At 36.1% G+C, this 23,634-nt stretch overlaps 6 protein-coding genes across 12 annotated transcripts; 2 read left to right on the top strand and 4 right to left on the bottom strand.

Annotated features, from left to right (window-relative positions):
• Positions 1-426: 426 nt before the first annotated feature.
• LOC109535755 lies at positions 427-4,665 on the bottom strand. 2 transcript variants are annotated; one of them, XM_019901733.2, is made up of 8 exons: positions 4,278-4,665; positions 3,589-3,847; positions 3,448-3,527; positions 3,271-3,384; positions 2,433-2,530; positions 1,303-1,548; positions 1,068-1,240; positions 427-1,011 (listed from the first exon to the last, which is right to left on the bottom strand). In XM_019901733.2, the coding sequence occupies exons 1-8, from the start codon at positions 4,452-4,454 to the stop codon at positions 743-745; spliced, it is 1,416 nt and encodes a 471-aa protein (XP_019757292.1). In that variant the 5' UTR covers positions 4,455-4,665; the 3' UTR covers positions 427-742. The 2 variants fall into 2 exon arrangements, with proteins under 2 accessions (XP_019757292.1, XP_019757291.1); XM_019901732.2 differs by having other exon boundaries at positions 3,271-3,527.
• A 285-nt stretch (positions 4,666-4,950) lies between these two features.
• LOC109535756 (sperm-associated antigen 7) lies at positions 4,951-6,393 on the bottom strand. Its single transcript, XM_019901734.2, has 5 exons — positions 6,076-6,393; positions 5,653-5,809; positions 5,422-5,593; positions 5,215-5,371; positions 4,951-5,163 (listed from the first exon to the last, which is right to left on the bottom strand). Exons 1-5 carry the CDS (start codon positions 6,152-6,154, stop codon positions 5,060-5,062), a joined length of 669 nt encoding a protein of 222 aa, XP_019757293.1. The 5' UTR covers positions 6,155-6,393; the 3' UTR covers positions 4,951-5,059.
• A 453-nt stretch (positions 6,394-6,846) lies between these two features.
• On the top strand, positions 6,847-10,659 carry LOC109535754 (transmembrane 9 superfamily member 2). 2 transcript variants are annotated; one of them, XM_019901731.2, is made up of 5 exons: positions 6,847-7,062; positions 7,132-7,293; positions 7,913-8,484; positions 8,544-8,856; positions 8,985-10,659. In XM_019901731.2, exons 2-5 carry the CDS (start codon positions 7,168-7,170, stop codon positions 9,945-9,947), a joined length of 1,974 nt encoding a protein of 657 aa, XP_019757290.1. In that variant the 5' UTR covers positions 6,847-7,062; positions 7,132-7,167; the 3' UTR covers positions 9,948-10,659. The 2 variants fall into 2 exon arrangements, with proteins under 2 accessions (XP_019757290.1, XP_019757289.1); XM_019901730.2 differs by having other exon boundaries at positions 7,112-7,293.
• Positions 10,660-10,690: 31 nt separating this feature from the next.
• Positions 10,691-11,664, bottom strand: LOC109535757 (eukaryotic translation elongation factor 1 epsilon-1). Of its 2 annotated transcripts, XM_048664555.1 has the most exons (5): positions 11,487-11,648; positions 11,333-11,424; positions 11,074-11,268; positions 10,923-11,018; positions 10,691-10,854 (listed from the first exon to the last, which is right to left on the bottom strand). In XM_048664555.1, exons 2-5 carry the CDS (start codon positions 11,345-11,347, stop codon positions 10,705-10,707), a joined length of 456 nt encoding a protein of 151 aa, XP_048520512.1. In that variant the 5' UTR covers positions 11,348-11,424; positions 11,487-11,648; the 3' UTR covers positions 10,691-10,704. The 2 variants fall into 2 exon arrangements, with proteins under 2 accessions (XP_048520512.1, XP_019757295.1); XM_019901736.2 differs by lacking the exon at positions 11,333-11,424 and having other exon boundaries at positions 11,487-11,664.
• A 263-nt stretch (positions 11,665-11,927) lies between these two features.
• Positions 11,928-15,373, top strand: LOC109535769 (pre-mRNA-splicing factor syf1 homolog). The gene is made up of 8 exons (XM_019901756.2): positions 11,928-12,083; positions 12,160-12,844; positions 13,182-13,553; positions 13,612-13,840; positions 13,904-14,617; positions 14,680-14,842; positions 14,901-15,027; positions 15,085-15,373. The coding sequence occupies exons 1-8, from the start codon at positions 12,039-12,041 to the stop codon at positions 15,285-15,287; spliced, it is 2,538 nt and encodes an 845-aa protein (XP_019757315.1). The 5' UTR covers positions 11,928-12,038; the 3' UTR covers positions 15,288-15,373.
• Positions 15,317-17,952, bottom strand: LOC109535770 (protein DDI1 homolog 2). 4 transcript variants are annotated; one of them, XM_048664682.1, is made up of 7 exons: positions 17,361-17,952; positions 17,135-17,305; positions 16,818-17,072; positions 16,553-16,759; positions 16,206-16,421; positions 15,603-15,838; positions 15,317-15,540 (listed from the first exon to the last, which is right to left on the bottom strand). In XM_048664682.1, exons 1-6 carry the CDS (start codon positions 17,617-17,619, stop codon positions 15,606-15,608), a joined length of 1,341 nt encoding a protein of 446 aa, XP_048520639.1. In that variant the 5' UTR covers positions 17,620-17,952; the 3' UTR covers positions 15,317-15,540; positions 15,603-15,605. The 4 variants fall into 4 exon arrangements, with proteins under 4 accessions (XP_048520639.1, XP_048520640.1, XP_019757316.1 ...); XM_048664683.1 differs by having other exon boundaries at positions 15,317-15,527; XM_019901757.2 differs by having other exon boundaries at positions 15,317-15,838.
• Between the last annotated feature and the right edge of the window lie 5,682 nt (positions 17,953-23,634).

Below are 23,634 nucleotides of genomic sequence, written 5' to 3'. Positions count from 1 at the left end.
AAAAATAATTAAATAAAATTTTAAAAAGTTGATGGTCTGAAAGCACTTATAAACTGAATGATTTGTAATCAAAAATTTGCGCAAAAAATTGTTCAAAAATGTTAATAATGAATACAAGAACCTTTACTCAGAACTGCATTTATTAAATATCTTCAGTTCTTCTTCCAGATCGCAGCGAATTCATTGCAGTTTCTGCATCAAAAATTATTCTTCACGGCAAATGGATATTTTGACATAAGTTTCAGCGTAATGGGCTCGGTTAGTTCAAATTATTTTTTTTTAAATTGCAAAAATGGCAACTTTTAAGATGCGCTATTTTAGATTTCCTCGACCGTATTAACTTACCTGGTGCTCTTCATCCAGCAGGACCAAGAAGTTTTAACCCGTTGAAATATTTTTTAATACTTGAGCAAATAAAACAGCATATTGTCTTAAGTTACAAAATAGTTTATTATGCAACTTAACTCCCATACAATTTTTAACTGCAAAAATAAACTGTTCCTGCAATTTATTCTCAACTGAACAATGTGATGATTAATTATCTAATCCCATTTTCCAGCTATACATACAATTATTTAATCTTGAAAATTCATATATATATCTTAACATATATTTGTTGTCATCTAAGTAGTATTTAATTTTCTTAGTGCAAATTAATCACCTACTGGTTAATTACATTAAGAATACAAACAATATTTTGATTAAATTCATCATTAATAAGTAAAGCGCTCCAGCATCTTCTTTAGTCATCTTCAAGAAGCTCTTCACGCTTTCTTTTCAAATTCCGTTTCTTTTCGAGATACCGTTCCAACCGCAATAGTTTTCCTTTCACAGAAACTATCCTCAAATTGTCTGCACAAACCAGGGGGTTAATTTGAGGATTATGCAGTTCTGTGACCTGTGTGGAAGATGCAGCTGCCGAATCTCCACTGCTTCCAAGTTGCCCGTTCCAATATTCGTTGCCTGGATAAGCGTTTCCATCCCAAGCGTACGAAACTACCAACAATTTGCCTAAACCCAAAAAAAAAACAGTTTAGAAGCAGAAGAAAAAGTTTACTTTTTACTACCTTCATCGTTTAGTGCTTCGTGCGGTTGTCTGTTAAATATATGGATTTTAATGCCCTTCTTGGGATGATTTTCTATTGGAATTGTGTTTCCATGGACTAAATCACCGCAGGATGCTTCTTTGAAGTACGAAAAGCAAATGTCGCTCACAGAAGACAACTGTTTCGATAGGGTTCTAAAATTCGTTATTTCCCAACATAAATCAAGTAGATAAATTTTGTAAAATTCAATACAAACTTGATACGATTGCTAAAGCAGTCCATAAAAACTTTTTCTTGATGGTCGGAAGTTTTCCAGACGCCTAAACCTAAACCGACTAAGTGAATGTACGCCATTTTGCCCGCTTCCAAAGCTCTTTGGTTGGCTTCAATCAAAAGGCAATCAAACACTATGGTCAATCTTTTGCGGTAAATATGATTATCGAATATTGCCCCTTTTGGGGTTTTGATATCGACAAATCGGTCGGTTTCAGCCCCCGACTTTCTATAAACATACATTTTGGTTATTTATTGTCTTATTTCTTTGTTTATTTAGTTTCAATATTGCGCAACCAACTGTTTAGTGTAGCATTAGTTTTTCTTGCTATGACAAAAAACTAGATTTGAATATTTTTATGAACACGAATAAGTTCTAAAAAGCTATTTTTTTAAATGCAAATAGTGGAAGGTAGGGATTTATTAAATTTTAAAAATCTTTCAAAGGAAATGTTGTTTGAGTGAATGTTCATTGATAAATATTAAAAATTACAAAAGTTCAATTTATTTTGTTGCGTTGTTTCACAACTTAATGGTTTACGGTTTCCTTATACCAACTAACTTGTAAAAAACAAAAACTTGTTTTTTTTACTGACATTTTTACCCGCGTATTGATTTTAACCCCGGAACGATTCAATTGGTTTCTTGGATCAAAAATATTATAAAAGTTTAAAACGCTCCTGCAGTTAAAAAAAATTTTGATTTGATTTGTGTTTGCTGGCCTTATATACGTTTTGTACTAAATTTTAATAAAAATTTGTAAATGCAATAAAAATAAAATAGAATTTCGTCTCAACTTAATAATTCAATGATGTTTCTTACTATTTAACCGGCTTTTTTTCAATAATGTGGCCAGGTGAAAATATTTTTAAAAATTTAAATATTAGGTACAGTTTGGGTAATTTTGATTTCGGTTGTTTAGTTTAAGTCAGTTTGAATTAGTTTGGGTTAATCTATGTTATGCTTATCATAATATGTATCTTTAAAACGACCGATGTGACAAAAATAATATAAATTTTAAAAATTAACAAGCCCCTTAACTTTTTATAATCTACTTAAAAATATATGTTAGAAAATGAAAAGCTTCCCATATAGATTAATCGACATTCATACCTTCTTTGAACCGCTTCACTGTAGAGGAGACTTTCCCCTTCGAAGAAATTAGCGAAGAGTGTATGGATTGAACCTACGTTTCCATAGCCATTTGATTTCTGAAAGCGAAAAAAAATTATTGATAAACTGTAGTAGACTTCTAAATAAAATGATAGGGTTTAATAAACATAACAGTGTCTGTTTTTTTTCCGATTTTTAAATAAATGTAATTTCAAGCTCTTCTTTCATCTTGGAATACTGTCTCTATATATTTAGGCCTTTACAGTTATTACAATGTCCTCTTGATAGCTTCTTCAAGAATGGATAAAACAGTAGTAATACAATAAAATGTATTATTAATATAAAATTATTATTATTATAATTGTTGACTTAAAATATAAATTTAGTGAAATCCATTTACCTCTTTATAAATTCATTTCGAGCCAAAAAAATCAATAAAATTTGAAATTTTAACTTACAGAAAAAATATTATCTGCTAATTAAAACACATTTTTTGATTGAGTTTACGTACCAGATTACTTCCCAGCAGCGAGATTTTTATCGATTTATAGATTAGTTGTTATCGCACAGTAAGAGACACGAGCAGTGACGCAATTATTCGAAATTAACGAAAATCATATTGATATAGTAAATAAATAATGCTAAAGTAATAGAAGTGATGTAAGAATTACCAAGCGCTAAAAAGTATTTAATCAATAATTTTAGGTAATTTAATGGATTGTTATCTAGATAATATGGTGAATGGTGATTTTTAAGCGCGTTAATAAAAGACTAATTAAATCCCGTCTTATTTACAACTCAAATTTAAATTCAACGCCCTGAAAGGATAATTATTTACCTTGTTCTGTTTTTCGGTGATTACCATCTCTTGAAAATCCATAACTCCTTGTTTTTTGAGCCGAGGCCCAATCATACCAGCGATTATTCCGGTTTTTTCAACCAAAGCTCTATTCTGCAGATATACCGCTTTATTTTTTCTGTCGCCTTTATTCACGAAATGCGTATAAGAACTCACATACAAAAAAGCTGATAGTTTAATCTCGTCATAACTCAAACATTTTTCCAGAGTTAGTGGAGCTTTTTCTTCGGTTGTACCTGCAAAATGTCTCTCGTGAATTGCAGATGTTGATTTTCATTTGTCAGAGTAGCAACCAACCGATAGTTTCCCATTTACTTGCACCTCTTTCTCCATCAAGCAATATGTATTTATCATTTTTCCCCATAAACATTACTGCCCGTTTCTTCAGCAATCGGTCAACGAATTCATTCAGAGTCATGAATTCATAGAACTGTTTCTCGATGAGGGTTCCATAAGTTCGTTTGAAGATTATGAATTTCACATACAACCCCAATACTGTCTCGTGAATAAATGGATATACTGAATTGATGTTTTTGGTGAGTTCTTCAGAAACATCCTATGTAAAGCGGTTTGGAGTTAATCCAAAAACATTTTGATATTAATGAAGATTTATGAAAACATTGATGTTTTATGGACGAAACAATGGGTATGAGTTTTATACGGTTTTTGTTCCAGGTAAAGCATGGGCTATTATTCCTTTAGTGGTATTTTCAATAAACTTGCGTTCAGCAAAAAAAAATTACGCAAACCCAAATTTTTAACCAGCAAGAACTCGCTTCTTTAAACGGAACTTTACAAATTGCAACATAGCGCGTATTCAACACCCTGTATAGTGGCGGTCTTACGACATTTAAACGAAAAAACCTCGATCATCTTTGATTGACTAGTTCACTTCTTTTACTAAGGTTTCACTACATACAGGATGATTCATAAACAATCGGAACATCGAAACCACCTTGTATATCATGACGAAAACAATATATTACCTTCTTTAATAATGTTGCCAGTCTTCCAGAATCCACGGGAAACTTGATAGGAAACTTTTCACTATTGCTTATAATTTCTTCCAAACTATAATGCCTTATTGCACCATTTACTGCATTGGATTCAAACAACTTGATTTCCTCTCGTGTGAAATCTGCTTTTTTCGGTGTCCAATCCATTTTCAAATACTTACTCAACAGCAGCGGAAGTTTGGCTAAACAATCATAAACTTACTGTGCTTACTAATCGACCTAATTTATTATTTAGTACAGAACCAAAGAATTAGTGAGCATTACAGTAGATATGTGGCCGGTAGATTCTCTCTTAATTATTACTGATATTCGACTTCACTAAAATACATCGTGATCAGATATGATTATTAAGATTAACCAGAAGATTATTGCTAAAGATAGCAACCAGAAAAATCTTCCTACATTGCCAAATTGTAATTGCGAAATGTTGCGAAATCTAAATTAAAAAGAATTGTATAGCTTCTATCGTCGTCCAACCCAACAAATGTTTCTAAAAAAAACTAAAACTGAACAAAGCCGATATAAATCAAAGCTTGTAAAGTTCATAAGCGTGGCAATGCTGTAAATTTTCGTTGCATTGATCTTTTCTGGCGCATTCGCAACGAATTAAACATTCAAAAAAGTAGGACAACAAAAAAATCGATTGGCATGCAGTTTTTTAATCAATCCTCAAACTAAATCATAAAACATTCCACATGTTGTATGTCACAACTTAAAACTAAACACTAAAAGTCTTTACTTTAAACACCTAATCACTTGACTTCATCTCGGTCTGCATTCAGTTTAAGCCGTTTTGCTTTAATATCTGCCATGGTTTGTTCGATTGATCGCACATCTCGCTTATTCTCACTGGGTACTGGAAAAATCTAATTGTAGTAAAAATTAGACAGACATTGAGGACATTTACCAAAGCCATAGGACTTATTGCTCTCAGTTTTCTTAGCAGCTTTGAGTGCAGCATCCTGACCAATGAGATGAGCGTACTTATCTTTGTAATTTGTATTTGGGACCAATTTCTTTGGCTTTTTTATCGGCTCCATTGCTTCCAGTCTTTCTCGTTCTCGCTAGCCATTGCACATTGTTAACTTGAATAAATTTGTAAAGGTTTTCTTACGTTTTTGAGAAGTTGCTGTCGAACTTCCTCATTCCATGGCTCGCCTCGTCTTCGGGCAGCTAATTCATCCTCACAGGGGGGATTATCTCTACTGTATACCCTAATGTATCTGTCTACTCCATCAGTGCCAAAGGCATAGGACAGTAAGTTATGAGTCTCTGCAGCTTCATGACTGGAAATTTCATTGTTAATGTTCTGCAAAAACTAAGTGAATTTGTAACTGAGCCTCACACAATGCTGCGCTGTATTTGATCCATTGGGTCGAATTTTAGCATTATGTTTTTGGGGTTTTTAAAATGACTGGTCAGTTTCGCTTCAACACGTTCCTTGAATCTCTTCAGGCGCTCTTTTTCTTCGTTTTGCTTCTTTTCGATTACATCCTTTTGCACTGCAATAACCAAAATATCATATTAGTATAAATAAATCTTATAACTAGCCAGCCAAACAAATAAATACAAAAGCCTAAATTTCGCAGTAAATCCGTCTGCTTTGCCGTCTAGAAAAGCTTCAAAATCGTCGCTAAATCCGAAAAAAAATAAAACGCACTGGCAGTATCAACCCCTAATATCTAAGGGCTAAGTCCCAACTTTACATGACGCATATATTCATTTAAATCAGTTAAATTTAACCCGTGCTGTAAGTTAATGGACTTACTCTTGATAAGTGTTCGCTCTTTTTCACTGAGCGAGGGCGGCTTGTCCATTGAACTCATAATTGAGTCCAATAAATCCATTCTGCAATTGACAAACAATTTCTTACTCAATAGTAAAAGAGATAAGAAATCCGTTGGACATCAAGGGAAAATGGAATAATAAAAAATGTTTTCTTAAAATGGCAATTAAATAAAACTGATCGTGGTTTTTGACAGCATTTCGGTGACTGCAACTTCGTTTTCCGGAGTTTTAGGGTAATTCCAAGGGCCGCACCCGAGTTCCTATAGAATTTACAAATGTGTGTGAAAAAGCCAGAAGAAATTGCTCAGACTAATTATGTAAGTCATGCGAGTGGTTGATTATTAGTGGCCAATATTTTCTTAAATTATTATTAACGAGCGCTTTTTATGTGGAATTAAATGTATGGTATTCGCAGGTTAGTTTTATCAAATCTGTATTTTCCTAATTTATTACGGACTTAACCAATGAGTTCTTATTTGCTTCCATCTCATGAAGATTCTCGCTGAATGGATGTACTTTTAAATGACACCTCGTGAGTGACGTCATGCGAGACAAAATTTAATTTGCAGCACTATGAAGTAGAATAATGTAATGTGCAAATTAGGAAACTCGTAACCGGACTTTAATTTGGCTATTTCAAGTCGCAACTTAGAATGCCATCTAAAGTTTATGATTACCCGTATAAAAAACCAAAAATAATGTAAACAATGCCATTATTATTTTTTACTTAACTGACAGTGACCATTTGGCAGTTTTCTTGTCAGTTTTGACAAACCTATTGAATATTTTAGCAGTCAGTCAAACAATAATGGTCCGGGATTTTTTTTGAACTAAATCTGTGAATTCCATTAATTACCCTTGTAAATAAATCAATTATCAGAAACCCGAACATTCAAGTGTAGGCTGTGGTTATTTTAATTGCGAAATATTATTTTGTACTATCGATAATACTTATCTGAGACACAAGGTGACGTATCCAAAAAGACGTGTTGGCAAACATAAATTTTTCTGTATAGGGTACCCTTTTCCAAAGTAGTTTCGTGCATGTAGACCTATAAACGTGGAGAGAACCATGACGAAGCGAAGTACCATCATCGGGCTAATATTTGCAAATTTCTTCTGTGTGCAATGTTTCTATTTGCCAGGGTTGGCTCCTGTGAATTATTGCAAGAAGGATGATGAACAACCAACGTGCAAAGTAAGTAAATGAAGCTTTTAAGATCGCTGATAGATTGAAGCAGCCCCGACAACCTCTAACAACACTAAAACTCTTTAGATTTTGATGTATTTTTTCCCGGAAAACATCAGAGATTTATTAGCGGTGTTTCTTGTTTCTCGGTGCCTTTTAGTACCTGTACATTCCAGCAAATCGCTCTTGTCCATTGCTCTGATTTGTCGTGCTCTGAAAATTATAAAACTACCATTTCACCGGTCCGAAATTTTTTTCTTGTTGCAAATGAACTAACAAAGTGCATTTAAGATACAAAATGTTGGTTTAAAAAAATTCTCGATTATAGCAGGGTTTCTCTACATTCGAAGCTCCTGAAAAAGATAAAACTTTATATCGGCAAAATGCTTGAAAATACGGAATCAGTCGTAATGACCTTTTCGATAGCTTGACTCTTTGACCAGTTACATTTCATCAGAAATCCTCAATAGCTAAGGAGAAAGAAGCAAACATGTTCAGGCAATGGAAGCCTTATGTCTCAGAAACAGCTCGAAATATTTATACATAAAAATCCGGCTTAAACAAATGATTCAATAAATAATTGAATAATTACAGGATACCGTTTCTATACTATAACACTTCTTTTCAGTCCGAAGTGAAGCTATTTGTTAACAGATTAAATACCGAAGAATCAGTAATCCCCTATGAATACAATTATTTCGATTTCTGTGTGACGGATGATGATTCAAAGGCGCCAGTAGAAAATTTGGGCCAAGTGGTGTTTGGTGAAAGAATCAGAGCATCGCCTTATAACATCGAATTCATGAAAAATGTCACTTGTACTGAGGTGTGCAAGAAAACGTACGATGGAAGCAAGAAAGACGACAACATGCGTTTGGCCACTCTAAGGAAGGGAATTAGTTTAAATTATAAACATCATTGGATTGTTGATAACATGCCATTGACTACCTGCTTCTATAGGGAAGAGAGTAGACTTTATTGCAGCCCTGGCTTTCCGATGGGTTGCAAGTCAGGTAATAAAAAACTAGGCAGTTGTGTGCCTGAAAACGAAGAACCTGATACTTATTACATTTATAACCATGTCGATTTGACTATTACCTATCATTCGGGTGTTAAGGAGGACTGGGGTGTGAAGTTTGGAAGCAATGGAGGTAGAATTATCTCTGTTAAAGTGGTGCCCAGGAGCATTAATTATAGAGAGTGAGTAATGCTAATCATTCGCACTAAGAGCGCAAAATTAATTGTTTTTTTTTTCTTAGCGGTTCATGCAACAACCCCATCAACAATTTACCACCCCTGCGTTTTCCTGATAAACCCCTAGGAAATAATGAAAAGTTTGAAATAACCTACACGTATTCGGTCACATTTATCCAGAACAATTCAGTGAAATGGTCTTCCCGTTGGGATTATATTTTGGAAGCGATGCCCTACACCAAAATACAGTGGTTCAGCATTTTAAATTCGCTGGTAATTGTTTTATTCCTGTCTGGAATGGTTGCTATGATCCTTTTAAGGACTTTGTACAAGGATATTGCCCGATACAATCAAATAGATAACGGCGAAGATGCTCAAGTAAGTATATATTTTTGTATTTTTAGACTAAATAATTAACGAGTAGCGGCGCAGCACGGTCTACAAGCAAACTCACTTCACGCAAACTAATTCCATCAGTTTTTCTTCAAATTCTTAATTATTTTCAGGAAGAGTTTGGCTGGAAGCTTGTCCACGGCGATGTCTTCCGACCTCCGCGCAAAGGAATGCTTCTCTCAGTTCTTTTGGGATCCGGCATTCAAGTCTTTTGTATGGCTCTCGTTACACTGGCCTTTGCTTGTTTGGGATTTTTGAGCCCGGCAAATCGTGGCGCCCTGATGACTTGCTCCATGGTTCTGTATGTGCTGCTTGGATCGCCTGCCGGCTATGTTTCGGCTCGAATTTACAAAAGTTTCGGTGGAGAGAAATGGAAATCGAATGTTTTACTGACATCAATGTTAGCGCCCGGTATCGTATTTGGGCTTTTCTTCATCATGAACTTGGTGCTATGGGCAAAGGGCAGCTCGGCTGCGATTCCCTTCAGTACTCTGGTGGGATTATTGGCGCTTTGGTGGCTGGTTTCGGTGCCCTTGACATTTGTAGGGGCCTTTGTGGGTTTCAGGAAAAGGGCAATAGAGCATCCAGTGCGCACCAATCAGATTCCAAGACTGATACCCGATCAGTCCGTTTACACTCAACCACTGCCAGGAATAGTCATGGGCGGAGTGCTGCCATTTGGTTGCATTTTTATCCAGCTTTTCTTCATTCTCAACTCGATATGGTCATCTCAGATGTACTACATGTTTGGATTTTTATTCCTGGTGTTTATCATACTAGTTATCACTTGTGCCGAAACCACAGTGCTCCTGTGCTATTTCCATCTGTGCGCTGAAGACTATCATTGGTGGTGGCGCTCGTATTTAACTTCAGGCTTCACATCGATCTACTTGTTCTTGTACTGTTGTCATTATTTCTCCACAAAACTGCAAATCGAAGATGCAGCTTCAGCTTTCCTCTACTTCGGGTACACTCTCATTATGGTGTTTATGTTCAACTTGCTGACTGGCACGATAGGCTTCTTTGCCTGCTTCTGGTTTATACGAAAGATCTACAGTGTAGTCAAAGTCGACTGAAAGATGATGGAATTAACTAATATGAATGTTTTGTGTTGTCTGGCCCTGTTAAATATCAGAGTTCGACTTTCCTATGATTGAGAAAACCATTATTTTTAATCGTTAGAACTTTTTTAAACTAAATTATTGGGAGAGTGACTGTATATTTTTCAGCAATTAGCAATGTATTTATTGAATAGTATTCTGTGCGCAAATATATTTTAAGTACATCATGGAGTAAATAATTGGATTTTATATGTCAATTCAAAGAGATTTTGTTTGAAGTACATATATGATCAGTGCAAATACTGAGAACAGGATTTCCATTTTAAAAAGTACATTATTATACTGTATGGACATCCGCTGAAAACAGTTACCATTATAAAGGTATTAACTGTAATAGGTTTAGACTTAGTTCGTTAATACCAAATCTAACACTTCACTTTAAGCATTGCAAGATTGGAGACTGACAAGGATTCACTTGGATTAATCGGTTTTATTTTTACCTTGTGATAAAAAAATCTTAAATAAACATCAACGAGTGATTGCGTTGGTAAATATTAGCTTATGAGATCCATTAGCTTACATCGCGTTTCTGGTTTTTTTTCTGTTGGCTTCTTTAATAGTTATATTATTTGATGTTGGTACCTATACTTTACGTGATTGGAATCATTTGAATTATGTAAAATATTATTGTACAATAATTATCTATTGTAATATAGAGATATTTCTAGATAAGTGTTTTAGTTAAATGAAGTAATAAATTCGAATAAATTATTTAATGTCTGGCAGGCACAAAGTTTGCCAAATAGATGGTACTAAAGTCGACCAATTTGTTTTTTTGGCTTAACTTGCGGTCCTGTTGAATATTATCGAACCATCTGGACACATTCAAGTACGTTTCCTTATCTAAATTAGAGAGATTATTCTGAAATCCCAATTAGAAAAATTTGAATTAACAACTATTTCGTAGCCAATTCATCAGTGCAAGCTTACCATGATATTCAGCAGGAGATAATACAGAAACACATCAGCGATGGTCAATTGCGTGCCCACTAAATACGTTTTCGTGGCTAAGATGGTGTTTAATTCCTACAAATGTTTTGCTTTAATTCTCTGAGTTTCAACGGTTGGGCATGGTGTGTACCTTTAAAACTAGCTGTACGTTAGAGCTGTTGCTAGCATTGGCCACATAAACTAAAGCATATTCGAGCCATTGGTGAATCTGAGCCTCATTCAGTGCATCCACTACACCTAAATGGGAGTTTGACTCTTTCAATAATGAAAAAACTATATTGATTATCCCTGTTGTCGATTGGTTATTATTGACTCGCGTGTACAGCTGGGAAAATATTGCAATAAAATTAATTACTTCAGATATCCACCCCAGATCTATCAAGCCTTACGTTAATTAAATGCATATGGATTGAAATGAGACGATTAATGGTCAAACAGTAACAATCAGTTTCGAGAAAATTTGCTCTGCATACATGTTTTTCTGTTAATTGTACCCATTTTAATATAAAAAAAAACATTTTTAGAAGTTGATGAGTTTCTTACATTATCTTTCTTGGTTATCTTGCCAATTGGTGCATTTAAATAGTTGGCTAGTTTAGTTAAAACATGCTGGGGTTCGATTGGAGTCATTTTTACCCAGAAAACTCAAGATTTGATTACTAATTTGTGAAGTGATTTTTCTCAGATTAAGTGTGGTTAAGTGATTTTCTCCACTTCTGTCAATTATTGATTCAATTTCCGATCAGAAACTGTACAGCGTTGTCGAATGAATTAGTTCTAATAAACAAAATATTTTCTTTCTTACTAAATATTTCACTTATTTTATTAAATATAATTTAAAAAATGCGCGAAAATTTATATTTAAATTATTGAAAATACCTAAATATTATTGGAGGTTTTGTACGGAATTAGACAGTTTTATTCCAGCAACTCTGCCGTAGAGCGTTCAACATTTATTCGCTTATAGGTCAATGGTTTTCCACGAGTGGGTGTGTGCGGACTTAACCCATTTTCACTCCTAGCGCTTGAAAGAAAACGTCAACTGGTAAACAATTTGGGTTTTCCTGGTTTTCCGAAAAGAGAACTCTCTGAGTGATGGCTTTAAGCACTGCAAACAGTCAGCCGGCGGAAATTATATTTGTAAGCATATCCACGATCTAATTACTTTCCTTTTCCAGCTAAAAGCAGTTAAAGTACTAAACCAATTTGTTTTCAGTCCGAAGAGGACCTGCCCTACGAAGAAGAAATACTTAGAAATCCTTACTCAGTTAAGCACTGGTTGCGGTACATAGACCACAAAAAGAAAGCCCCCAACTATGGAGTGAACTTAATCTATGAACGAGCCCTGAAGGAGCTTCCTGGCTCCTACAAGCTCTGGTACAACTATTTAAGAATCAGACGACAGCAAGTTAAAAACAGATGTATCACTGATCCTGGATACGAGGAAGTGAATAACGCTTTTGAAAGATCGCTGGTGTTCATGCACAAAATGCCCCGAATCTGGATGGACTACTGTACGTTTCTAACCGACCAGAATAAAATCACTCGAACAAGGAAGGTCTTCGATAGAGCCTTAAGAGCTTTGCCAGTCACCCAGCATCACCGCATTTGGCCTCTGTATTTGCTGTTTGTAAAGAAACATGACATCCCGGAGACTGCTGTGAGAGTGTTCAGGAGATATTTGAAACTGTTCCCTGAAAACGCTGAGGAATATGTAGAGTACGTGACCGGGGCTGGAAGGTTGGATGAAGCAGCCGTTGTACTGGCTAAGGTAGTAAATGATGAAAATTTTGTATCGCAGAATGGCAAATCGAAGCATCAATTGTGGAATGAGTTGTGTGAACTGATATCTAATAATCCAGGTAAAGTGGTGTCACTAAATGTTGATGCAATTATTCGAGGTAAGTGTCTATTTTTATCCAATTTCTTTGAAATCAACATTTCAAATGATACCTAAACCTGCGAAGGCATTGGGTATCACTACTGTTAGTTGAATATCGCTTAATTCCGAACGTCTGATAAAACTGTGATGCATACTTATTGAAGAATGAAATAATCAAGATTAAGGAATTGTTATGTTTTCGTTTATAAAATCCAAACTATCTTTAAACAAAATGTCGTTTACATACTGCACAGTGCAAAACAGTCGCATGTTTAGCGTATCCTGTTGCAATAGTATGTGTATTTTTATTTCTTATATCTAATTCAATTTAAATAAATAACTCTTAACATTTTCAGGTGGTTTGAGAAGGTATACAGATCAACTCGGTCATCTATGGAACTCCCTAGCTAATTATTACGTGAGAAGTGGCCTGTTTGATCGAGCAAGGGATGTTTATGAGGAAGCAGTACAAACTGTGACCACCGTACGCGATTTTACCCAAGTTTTTGATGCTTATGCCCAGTTCGAGGAGTTGAGTCTGAGTAGAAGAATGGAAGAAGTGTCTAAGATAACTGAGCCTTCAGATAATGATAACATTGAGTTGGAATTGAGACTAGCCCGATTTGAGGATTTAATGGAAAGACGGTTGTTGCTGTTAAATTCCGTGCTGTTGAGGCAGAACCCACATAATGTCCAGGAGTGGCATAAAAGAGTCCAATTGTATGAAGGTAAAGAGAATGTCCGCTCAAAAATATCGCTTACTGATCGCCTAAATTATGTTTGCAGGAAAACCTCATGAAATCATTAACACTTACACGGAAGCAGTTCAAACAGTGCAGCCGAAACTGGCCGTAGGCAAACTGCATTCGCTCTGGGTGGAATTTGCGAAATTTTACGAGAAAAACGGACAAGTGGACGACGCCAGGATTATTTTTGAAAAGGCCACTGAAGTTCCATATACCAAAGTCGAGGATTTGGCTTCTGTTTGGTGCGAATGGGCGGAAATGGAAATAAGGTAAATTATTATTTCTTAACTTATAAAGTCGAGAATAATATTTCTTCATTAACTAATTGTCAGGAATGAAAACTATGAAGAAGCCCTAAAGCTGATGTATCGCGCCACTGTTCTTCCATCAAGAAAAGTAGCATATCATGACGAATCTGAAACTGTACAATCTAGATTATACAAATCCCTGAAAGTGTGGTCAATGTATGCGGACCTAGAAGAGAGCTTTGGGACTTTTAAGTCGTGCAAAGCAGTGTACGATCGAATTCTTGATTTGAAAATTGCCACTCCACAGATCATAATCAACTATGGAGTGTTCCTAGAAGAGAACAACTATTTCGAGGAAGCTTTCAGAGCTTATGAAAAGGGAATTTCCTTGTTCAAATGGCCAAATGTCTACGACATTTGGAACACATATTTATCCAAATTCTTGAAAAGATATGGCGGGTCCAAGATTGAGAGGGCAAGAGACTTGTTTGAACAATGCCTGGAAAACTGCCCGCCCCAATTTGCCAAGCATTTGTATTTGCTCTATGCCAAGCTTGAGGAGGAGCACGGCATGGCCAGACATGCCATGGCTGTATATGAAAGAGCCACGAAAGCAGTGCCAGAAACTGATATGTTTGAGGTATTCAATATCTACATTAAAAGAGCTGCGGAGATCTACGGCATTCCGAAAACGAGGCAAATCTATGAGAAGGCCATAGAGTCATTGCCTGAGAAAGACACCAGACAAATGTGCTTGAGATTTGCAGATATGGAGACAAAACTAGGAGAAATCGATAGGTATGTAACTCGGCGCTTTCCGGTTCCTTTTGGAGTATGTCTGATTTTCTTGTTCATTCCAGAGCAAGAGCAATTTATTCGCATTGCAGTCAAATATGCGACCCAAGAGTCACTATCGAATTCTGGCAGACTTGGAAGGAATTTGAGGTCAGGCATGGAAATGAAGACACAATGAGGGAAATGTTGCGAATCAAGAGAAGTGTCCAGGCCATGTACAATACCCAGGTAATGACAAAGCTACAGACGCGAAATTAACCGAATTACACACTCGTTTCTTATTCAGGTGAATATGATGTCTGCTCAAATGTTTACATCTGCTGGTTCAGTTACGGGAACAACTGCGGATTTGGCGCCAGGAGAAAAGGATGGAATGCGTCTTTTGGAAGCCAAAGCAGCCGAAATGGCCAATAGTAAGGCAACAGTTATTTCAACTCTTGGTGGGATATTTGCAACACGTTTGTTTTCAGGCGCTCCTGGACTTGGACAAAGGCCAGGCAATATAATGTTCGTTAGAGGTGAAACCCAGGGAGATAAAAAGGATAAGGTAGTCAATCCGGACGAGATTGATATAGATGAGGATGAGGACGAGGACGAGCCTGAACCGCGTTTGGAGCAGAAAGATGTCCCGTCTGAAGTGTTTGGTAGTTTGAAGAAACCCAAACCGATTTGATTCCAGCGCATTTGAAAAAAATACTTTAGTGGTAAAACAAATTGCTTTTATTGCTGTAAATATAAGATACAACCAACCCCACGTAATAGAGTGTATTAGGCTAAATGACCAGGAAATCTCAATATTCAGATTTCACATCCCTGAGTCATATTGCAAATGGACTGCCGACGATTTGGCTAAATATAAAAAGCCCGCTTTTATCCTCACACTAGTTGAATCACTCTTGTAACTTATTCCAAACTAAATGAAAAATCTGACAATACAAAAAGTACACTTACGAAATTCACAATACATCCATGAAAAAAGATTACTAACCTATTAAAAAACTAGAGATTTTGCAAAAAGGGCGGCAGTCGCTTGCGTCTTGTCTCCGTTAAATCTGCGAAGTTCGAAGAACACTTGCTGCTTTGTAAATCCTAAAGCTACTAACCCGTCGACGTCGCTTTGTGTGAATGAATCACTAGGCAATATTCGGTCTGTTTGAGTCGTGTTCTCTGGAACTGGAACAGTGGTGGAGGAACTACTACTACTTGAAGTGCCTCTAGGCGCACCTAAAAATTTTGGAATTCTAGTAGCAAAATATCTCAGCTATCTACAAGTAAATCTTTTTACACAAATTACTCAAGAGTGAATGCTAAACAGTTTATTATTCATGAAATGAAACATGGGGATTTAGTTAAAGTTTTTGCCGGAATGTTTTTGAGATCTGCTTTGTTTGTTCCCCTCATGCCTTCTAGAACTGTCTGCAGTGTTTCTTCTTTTCTCTACAATAGTATATCTAATTACCTTACGAACAATTGAGCAATTGAACCCAGCAGGTATTCTACAATAAAGCAGCAAAATGTTTTGCGACAAATTTCGTGCATGGGCTTGTTTTTAACCGAATTCAAAATGCTCCGGTTATAACAAAGGACCTACCTTGTCTGCTGTTATTCAGCGCAGTTTGCAAATCGTTATCTTCTACCTCTTTTCGCGATTTTTGTATCACATCTTCATCGGATATAGTACTCAGTCTTGCACAGTCTGGGAGATCGCTTTCGGATAAAAATGGAGTTTCAGTGCTGGTGGTTCCAATTCTCAGTACATTCGCGTGCAGATCGATACAACATTGATGCCGTTTGAGCATATCAAGACCTGGATAAAAGAACATCCACTTACTTTTTGGTAGAACAAACCAAAGTTTAACCTGCGAATTGTTCATTTTGCTCGACTTGTATGAGAAATCTAATATTTAAACTCGCTTTTATAGAAACTTGTAGTATTACCCAACAACATATCCATTGGTTGCTCTTCTAGTACTGAAAAACTAGTGGTCAGATAAACATTTTCAATCTGAATCTGCACCATATGAATTCTGCCAATAATCCTTTGTACTCCAACACCTTTGGCTATGCCTGCCCATCTTGTGTCTACCAACCTCATTATGTTGCATCGTTCCGCACATCTGCTGGACATTATTGTGGTTTGAGCACCTGAAACGAAGAATTATCCATCGCAATCTCAGGCATATTTAGACCCGATTTGAAATACCTGAGTCAATAAAAGCTTTTACTGGAAACCCGTTAACATGGCAGTTAATATATAGCATAACGACAGTGCCAAAGGACTCAGGATTATATTCCATGGCTGCTTCCATGTTAGCTTCAATATTTTTTTGTCTAATTTCTTCAGCTATAAGTCTTTGAGCTTCGGTATCAAAGGGATCAGCATTCGCCATTCTCAGTCTTTGTTGTTCTCTTTCCTGCCTTGCTGTTACTTGATCTTTTAATACAGACGCAAATGTATCTAGAGGAATTATTTGCTTGCGTCATACACTTGACCAATTCAATTGCTTAATAGTAAATTACCAATGTTTCCACTGAGCAAGGCATCGGCTAGGCGCGGATTGTTTTGCTTCAACAAAGCAAGCTGATCTGGATTAGCCAAAAACATGTCCCTTATCAAAACAGGGTCATCTTCGGTGTTTCTGTTTCGCATACTGTTAGGAACTTGAATGTTGCTGAAGTCAAAACTTGAAACTGTAAATAAGTCAAGATATAACTAGATGATTTGAGGCGAGTCCAAAGTTGTTACCGGAGGAGTTTTGATCAATGTTAGTTTGAGATCCGGAAAGCATGTGCTGCAAAATAACTGCATCCCCGTCACGTATCCCAAGGTCCTTCAGCGACTTCTTGTTATCCATTAAGGGCATTCCATTGAAAGCAATCACGATTTCCGAGGCAGGAAATCCCGATTCAATTTCGCAAAAAGCTTTGAAGTTTTCCAACTCCAATTCCTCTGACACGTCCAACACAAAAATGAAATCCGTTAAAGTTGTCACAGTTACCTTCATGTTTTCGATTTAGTTTTTCTGACTATCGGTATGAACAAATATAAGCTACTGCTTCCACAAATTGAGCATGTTTTGGAAAACGCTAAACTATCTGCCAAATCACTGTCGGATGGTCGTCTGCGCCAGCGGCATTTTCTTTGTCTTTACTTGTCTCATCCAAATTTTTAACGTGTTTCGATTCCGATGATCCAGATAAACAGTTTATTTTTAGAACGCGCGATGGATTTACAAAGGAAATTACAACTTCAGATTTACAAGTTATTGTCTCCCAACAGCACGAAAACTACAGGATATAATGACCTTAAATGTCAACTTCCCCTTCCTTTGATAAATTCCTTGGCCGACAGGACTCATCGAGCTATAAACCAAATAAATAGAAATTAAATAAAAAAGTTATTTGCCATTGTTAGTTTATTCAAATTTTACTTCAAAGAACTGATGAATTAAATCATCACTTATTATTACACGAAATTTAAAGGATTTCAATGGCGTCGTCACACTCTTGCGTGACGTCATCAGATGCGTTATGAATTTAGAAATAATTTTTCTATAATTGGCAAGTCCAATTTATTTCATTGGTACGACGACGGACGAATTGACAGATCTCCAACCAATAGAAACACTTTCGTACCATCGTATAAACCTTTGAATATAAAACTAACTTATTAGTTAGTTAGTTTTATATTCAAAGGTATAAACGCCTGCATGGGGCACGGGCTTTAAGAGCCGGTTGCACAATCCAAGTTCAGCGGTCAACGTGGTTCACCGAAAATATTTGGTTGTACCCATAGAGAAAGTAAAATAAACTCAAATTTACTTACTCTATGGTTGTACCCATGATACAATGAATACAAGGTATGATCTTGCGTCGATTTGTGTGACGTCAGTGGAAATCACTGGCGGGAGTGTTTTTTCCCTGTCTGCTAAATGTGATTAAATATAGCTTATTTAGTCTTTGTCACATTTAATTATTTTTTTATAAATCTTCCTTATAATTACAAGATGCTTTGCAGCAGATTTTAGACTTCAAATTTAAAAGTAACAAAAATGTATTTATTTTGTAAACTAGCACAGTTGCCAGTTGTGCAATAATGTATAGCGTTAGCTGAAAATGTATCCTTGCAGAAATAGTACATTACGATTCAAGAGACGGAAGTTCAAACAATGACCCAATGTTACTTTCCTATTATTTACGACGGAATATGCGGTCTGTGGTGCCGCGGATGATATGTAAATTTTAATACAAATGAAATGACTGCAGATTGCATTTTTTATATTTCTGAACCGACACTTAAAAGTAGCAAACAATCTAGAGTACACTTCCAACTACCAAACGCAAAATACTCAGTTTTGGCTACAAAATTCCCAAACATGCCCAAACGCATTGACCCCATGATGCAATGAATTCATTGTATGATACAATCAATTCATTGTAGTTTATACAATGAATGCATTCATTTATTGTGATACAATTAATTCATTATTTCGTTTGGCTCAACCCGATTTCTTAAATGACACTGGCAACACAGCACGCTAAAACGCTGAAAATCAGAGATTTTGTAAAGAATTATTTAGGGTATATTTCTTCCCAATAAGCCCAAATCAGGTCCCAAGCGCGATTTTCAAAGCATTGAGCTATACAATGCTGCAAACCATATCCTCATATAACTTTCCATTTTTGAACTATTGCGTTTTGAATTCAGTGAAAATTGGTCTAGGTTACATGCATTTTAAATGGGATCAACTGTTCACTTTACCAAAGTGATAACCAGTGACGTCATGTGCGCAAGAAACTCGAGTTTTCCACCGATTAATATCGTACTTTGTATTCATTGTATCATGCAGCTGAACCATCGTCGAACTTGCTTTTGCGCAACCGGCCCTTAATCACATTTAGCAGACAGGAAAAAATCACGACACGCAGAGAGTCCTACACGACGTCACGCAAATCGACGCAATATCCTACCTTGTATTACTTGTATCGTTTTTATAGATGTTTTTAGAAAAAAAAAATACCATGGAAAGAACGTCTGTCACAGAGAAAGGTACTTGTCTCTGGGGCTTTTTTTCATGAGTTTGCGTGATCACTCCCGGCAAAGTTTTGTAGTGCCGATTGCCTAAAATCGGTGAGAAGCAAATTTGATATTCGCAACCTATTTCTGTATCACAGATTGTCAAACTCTTGATTCAGTCCGTTCTGTATTTGCCCATGATAATAAGCTTCTCACATATGTGAATTTTCACTCGCCTAGTCTAGACCAGGTGAATTTGCTCTCACTGATTTTAGGCAATCGGCAATACACAAATGCCCTGACAGTGCTCACGTGAAAATAAAAGCCCTGGAACCACAGATTATCAAACTATTTAGATTGGCAACTCTCGTGATTTCGGCAAACCGCATTCAGTCGCGCCGCCAGCGATGCGGATTGGTGATTAAACCGCCAAATTCAAATGTAATTCAAGTTAATTTATCATTAAAAATGCAAAAAAACTCAGTTTTTTTAAATGGCACCCACCAATTGTCTTGGTCCTGTGAGATTTTCAACCACAACCAAAAAAGTTGGTACGAGCCATTTAAACAAACTGATTTTTTGACTTTTTATATCAATGTTTGTAGGATGCAAGCTCTCAAATGCAACAAAATAGGTACATTTAAGCCACCCGGGGCGTTAGTTTGGGCTTTCAGCTAGCTACCTATCGAATTTGGGTAAAACAGCTTTGTAAAAGCCTACAAAGCTGATAAAAATATGAGTACTATTCTCAAAATAATGTTATGACAAACTCAGATGGTACAGCATTACACTTCATATTCGTGCGATTAATTACCATGACAAACTTGCACTATTCGGTGAAATGTATATCGGGTACCCTAAACTTGTGTCGCTGAAGCTAGCAAATTGTTCTAGATTATTAGAAACGAGTATTAAATTTGAAATTAAACAAAAATCCCTGAGAAGAGTTATTCAACCGCGATCACGTTCGTTTAATTGGATTACGTTATTCATTCAACGTTCACTTCTACCAAAATAAAAAGAGTGCAAACATCTGATATGCTTAGGAAACTAATCCTCAAGAAGTAATACATATAACGAAAAAAAAAATATCGACAGTGAGGACAAAAATATTTTGAAGTCTCTATCGCCATCGCATGATCACCAATATTGCTATAAATTATGGTTCGGTTTTTGCATGTTTTAAGTCGAATAGTATTTTTGAAATGAATCACAGCTGTTGATCAATTGCTTTACTTCCTCCTAACTGCCATTAGGTACCTACATCCATCTTTACATCTTGTGTTGTTATTCTCTTAAACTTTTCCAATCTGTTTCTTATCTTCCCCTCTTATTTAGTTTCGATTTCCACTAAATCTTCTAATGGTTTCGTCACCTGACACCCCCCTAATTAAATGATCTTTGCTTCTCATTCTAGCACGTCGTTGTCTCTCCTGATCTTCTTTCAGTTTGGCGGGCCTTTTTTGTTTTAGCATCTTTTTCATCCTTGCCCTTAGCTCCTTTCTTCTTTTTACGCTATTTTTCAGCTGCAGGTTCCTTGGACAGCTTGAACTTTCTTGTCCTCTTGTCCCTCTTCGTTTACTTTATCGTTGTAAGACAATTAATAACTGGGCGTTTTTCTTCCCACCTTTTCTTTTTAATTTTTGCTCCTGGCCTCTACTCTTCCTCAGCGTTTTTTCGTTAGCCGCTTCATCTCCACTATCTTCCATTTGAAGCAAATATTATACAGGGTGGTTTTTTAGTGCGAGAGAGTCCATTATTTCCGTTGGTGTTGAACTTTCGAAAAATAGTTTCATATACAAGTTGTTGATGCACAAAGTGCGCACATTTAAGTTCAACCACCAACGGAAATAATGGACTCTCTCGCACTAAACATTCGCACTGTATATTGAAGAAAATCAAGTACTTTCTTGCTCTTGATCCTTTTAAACGTCTGGATTAGATCCAGCTTTAACCTTTTGAAACTTCTTCGTACTGGCTTGCACGATCAGTTCCTGCGATCCCACTTCCACTTCGCTTTCGTCGTTCTTCGCTCCTTTATGTGGTTTATCTTCTAATTTAATTTGCATTAAAAACGATTACTTTTCTCTTCTGTAAATTACAATTTTCTCACTCGTAATGCTAACATCAACTTGTGACAATACATCTCTTCCGATAATAGCTTTTAAACTAGATGCGCTAGTTGGTATCACATGGAATCTTAAACTGACCTCTTCATCCTTGATTTTAACCTTCGCATCAAACTCTTCCATAGTTTCTATTCGATTTTGTCCAATTCCCCTTAGAAAAATAAACTCTTTACTTAGAGAATTTGGGAAAATCGTTTTAAAACACATCTAAATGAATAAGGCTGATATCGCCGTTTGTATCTAACATTTACGTAATTGTACATTCTTAGAGGTTTATTTCACAGCGTTCTTTAGACTTATTGCGACAACATTTACATTTATACGGTTTAATTTTTTTCCGGAGGAGTGCTAGATTAGATATATGCCCAAATTAATTATAGGCAAAACATTTTATTTCTTTCTCTTTGTTAAGGCAATTATCAGACGTATGTCCTTTATCGCCACGATTATAGGACGAGCTCATTTTGTGCGGCCTCTTCCTTTCAGTTTTGGTGTATTACTGCTTCTCTTGAAATTTCATTTTCTCTCGCAACGCAGTTACTATTTTAGTAGTTTTTATTCGTTCGTATAGCTTCACTTTTTTCTTAAACTCACTAAAATTTCTAGCAGCGTATAGAGAACTTTATTTGGTAAGTCATCCTGAATGCCATTTATTAGACATTGTATAATCACTTCAGCCTCTACATTAGTTCTGCTTCCTATTTCTCTCATAATTAGTATCTGCTACAGTGACTATATACATCACAGTGGCGACAATGGTGTTAATCCTCTTCTATTGGTTAAGGACTCCACGTGACTAGAATCGTCATTTTGAGGCGAAAGTTATTTTTTTGGCTGACTTTTATAGGATATCGTATCTGCGTTTAGACTAAATGAGTTATGATAATCTTGCCATTAAGTACCGACGTTTGGACAATATTATATTTCTGTTCGCATAATGAATTAATCACACTGAACAGTTGGTCTAGTGTACGAGCAATAAAATAGTAATTGCTAGTAGGTAATAAAATATTTGAGGGTACAAGCACATTTAAAATCGATAAAGGCGTCCGACAAGGAGACACCATCTCGCCAAAACTCTTTAAAAGTCTGCTCGAATATATGTTTAAATCTGTAGACTTTGATGGACTTGGCATCAACATATATGGCAAAAACCTCACACATTTAAGATTCGCAGATGACATAGTTTTCATAACACATCGTATTGACCACCCCAGAATTATGCTTCAACAACTAAATGCTGCATCTCAAAACATCGGGCTAAGAAGTAGGGACGACCGACTAGATGGGCTGACGACATAAAACGCATCAGGACCAACTGGATGTAGGACGCACAAGATAGGAGAGGGTGGAAGAAACTAGGGGAGGCTTATGTTCAGCAGTGGACAAATCTAAGCTGATGAAGAAGAAGAATAAAATATTATTGGTCTGTAAGCTGGTGTATTTTTCAGTTATTAAATCTGAATGTTGTTCCTTTAAAGGGCTGACCCTAAGACAATATCAAACAGAATATCTGAACAGATTAAACCAGAGTATTTAACAACAGTTTGGTTTATTGAAGCCTGTGAGGAGTGGATTTATTTAATGACTTCAAGATCTCCTGTGCATAAACGCTCCGGGCGTTAAGCAAACTAAACAATGAAAAATCTTCAAATGCTATTGAATTGCTCACTAGTTTTATAGAAATTATTAATGTATTGGAAATTGGCATTAAGAAATTATGGAAGCCTTGTTAAACCGAAATTTGAATTTCTACAAAATCGATTTTAGACATACCAAAACTTTTGTTGGTGGAAAATGGATATAAATTTGTTTAGCCTGGTCGATTTTCACAAGATTGCTTTGGGAAATCTTTTTAGTGTTGTGCGGAGTAA

The sequence above is a fragment of the Dendroctonus ponderosae genome, unplaced genomic scaffold (assembly GCF_020466585.1).
Source record: "Dendroctonus ponderosae isolate FM_Combo_2020 unplaced genomic scaffold, Dpon_F_20191213v2 Dpon_F_20191213_3, whole genome shotgun sequence".
NCBI classification, from domain to species: Eukaryota; Metazoa; Arthropoda; class Insecta; order Coleoptera; family Curculionidae; genus Dendroctonus; species Dendroctonus ponderosae.
This window is presented reverse-complemented; position numbering and strand designations above follow the sequence as displayed.

Coding starts and splice junctions, on each gene's coding strand:
- LOC109535755 (XM_019901732.2), bottom strand. CDS start 4,454: ATGGATTGGACACCGAAAAAAGCAGATTTCACACGAGAGGAAATCAAG. Junction 3,848..4,277: donor TGGCAACATTATTAAAGAAG/GTAATATATTGT, acceptor CGCTTTACATAG/GATGTTTCTGAAGAACTCAC. Junction 2,531..3,270: donor TCACCGAAAAACAGAACAAG/GTAAATAATTAT, acceptor TTTCGCTTTCAG/AAATCAAATGGCTATGGAAA.
- LOC109535756 (XM_019901734.2), bottom strand. CDS start 6,154: ATGGATTTATTGGACTCAATTATGAGTTCAATGGACAAGCCGCCCTCG. Junction 5,594..5,652: donor CAAATACAGCGCAGCATTGT/GTGAGGCTCAGT, acceptor TGAAATTTCCAG/TCATGAAGCTGCAGAGACTC. Junction 5,372..5,421: donor GACAGCAACTTCTCAAAAAC/GTAAGAAAACCT, acceptor TGCAATGGCTAG/CGAGAACGAGAAAGACTGGA.
- LOC109535754 (XM_019901731.2), top strand. CDS start 7,168: ATGACGAAGCGAAGTACCATCATCGGGCTAATATTTGCAAATTTCTTC. Junction 7,294..7,912: donor ATGAACAACCAACGTGCAAA/GTAAGTAAATGA, acceptor ACTTCTTTTCAG/TCCGAAGTGAAGCTATTTGT. Junction 8,857..8,984: donor ATAACGGCGAAGATGCTCAA/GTAAGTATATAT, acceptor AATTATTTTCAG/GAAGAGTTTGGCTGGAAGCT.
- LOC109535757 (XM_019901736.2), bottom strand. CDS start 11,573: ATGACTCCAATCGAACCCCAGCATGTTTTAACTAAACTAGCCAACTAT. Junction 11,019..11,073: donor ACGTACAGCTAGTTTTAAAG/GTACACACCATG, acceptor AAACATTTGTAG/GAATTAAACACCATCTTAGC. Junction 10,855..10,922: donor ATCTCCTGCTGAATATCATG/GTAAGCTTGCAC, acceptor TTGGGATTTCAG/AATAATCTCTCTAATTTAGA.
- LOC109535769 (XM_019901756.2), top strand. CDS start 12,039: ATGGCTTTAAGCACTGCAAACAGTCAGCCGGCGGAAATTATATTT. Junction 13,554..13,611: donor AAGAGTCCAATTGTATGAAG/GTAAAGAGAATG, acceptor TTATGTTTGCAG/GAAAACCTCATGAAATCATT. Junction 13,841..13,903: donor TGGGCGGAAATGGAAATAAG/GTAAATTATTAT, acceptor ACTAATTGTCAG/GAATGAAAACTATGAAGAAG.
- LOC109535770 (XM_019901757.2), bottom strand. CDS start 17,619: ATGAAGGTAACTGTGACAACTTTAACGGATTTCATTTTTGTGTTGGAC. Junction 17,306..17,360: donor CATTGATCAAAACTCCTCCG/GTAACAACTTTG, acceptor ACTTATTTACAG/TTTCAAGTTTTGACTTCAGC. Junction 17,073..17,134: donor CTTGCTCAGTGGAAACATTG/GTAATTTACTAT, acceptor TAATTCCTCTAG/ATACATTTGCGTCTGTATTA.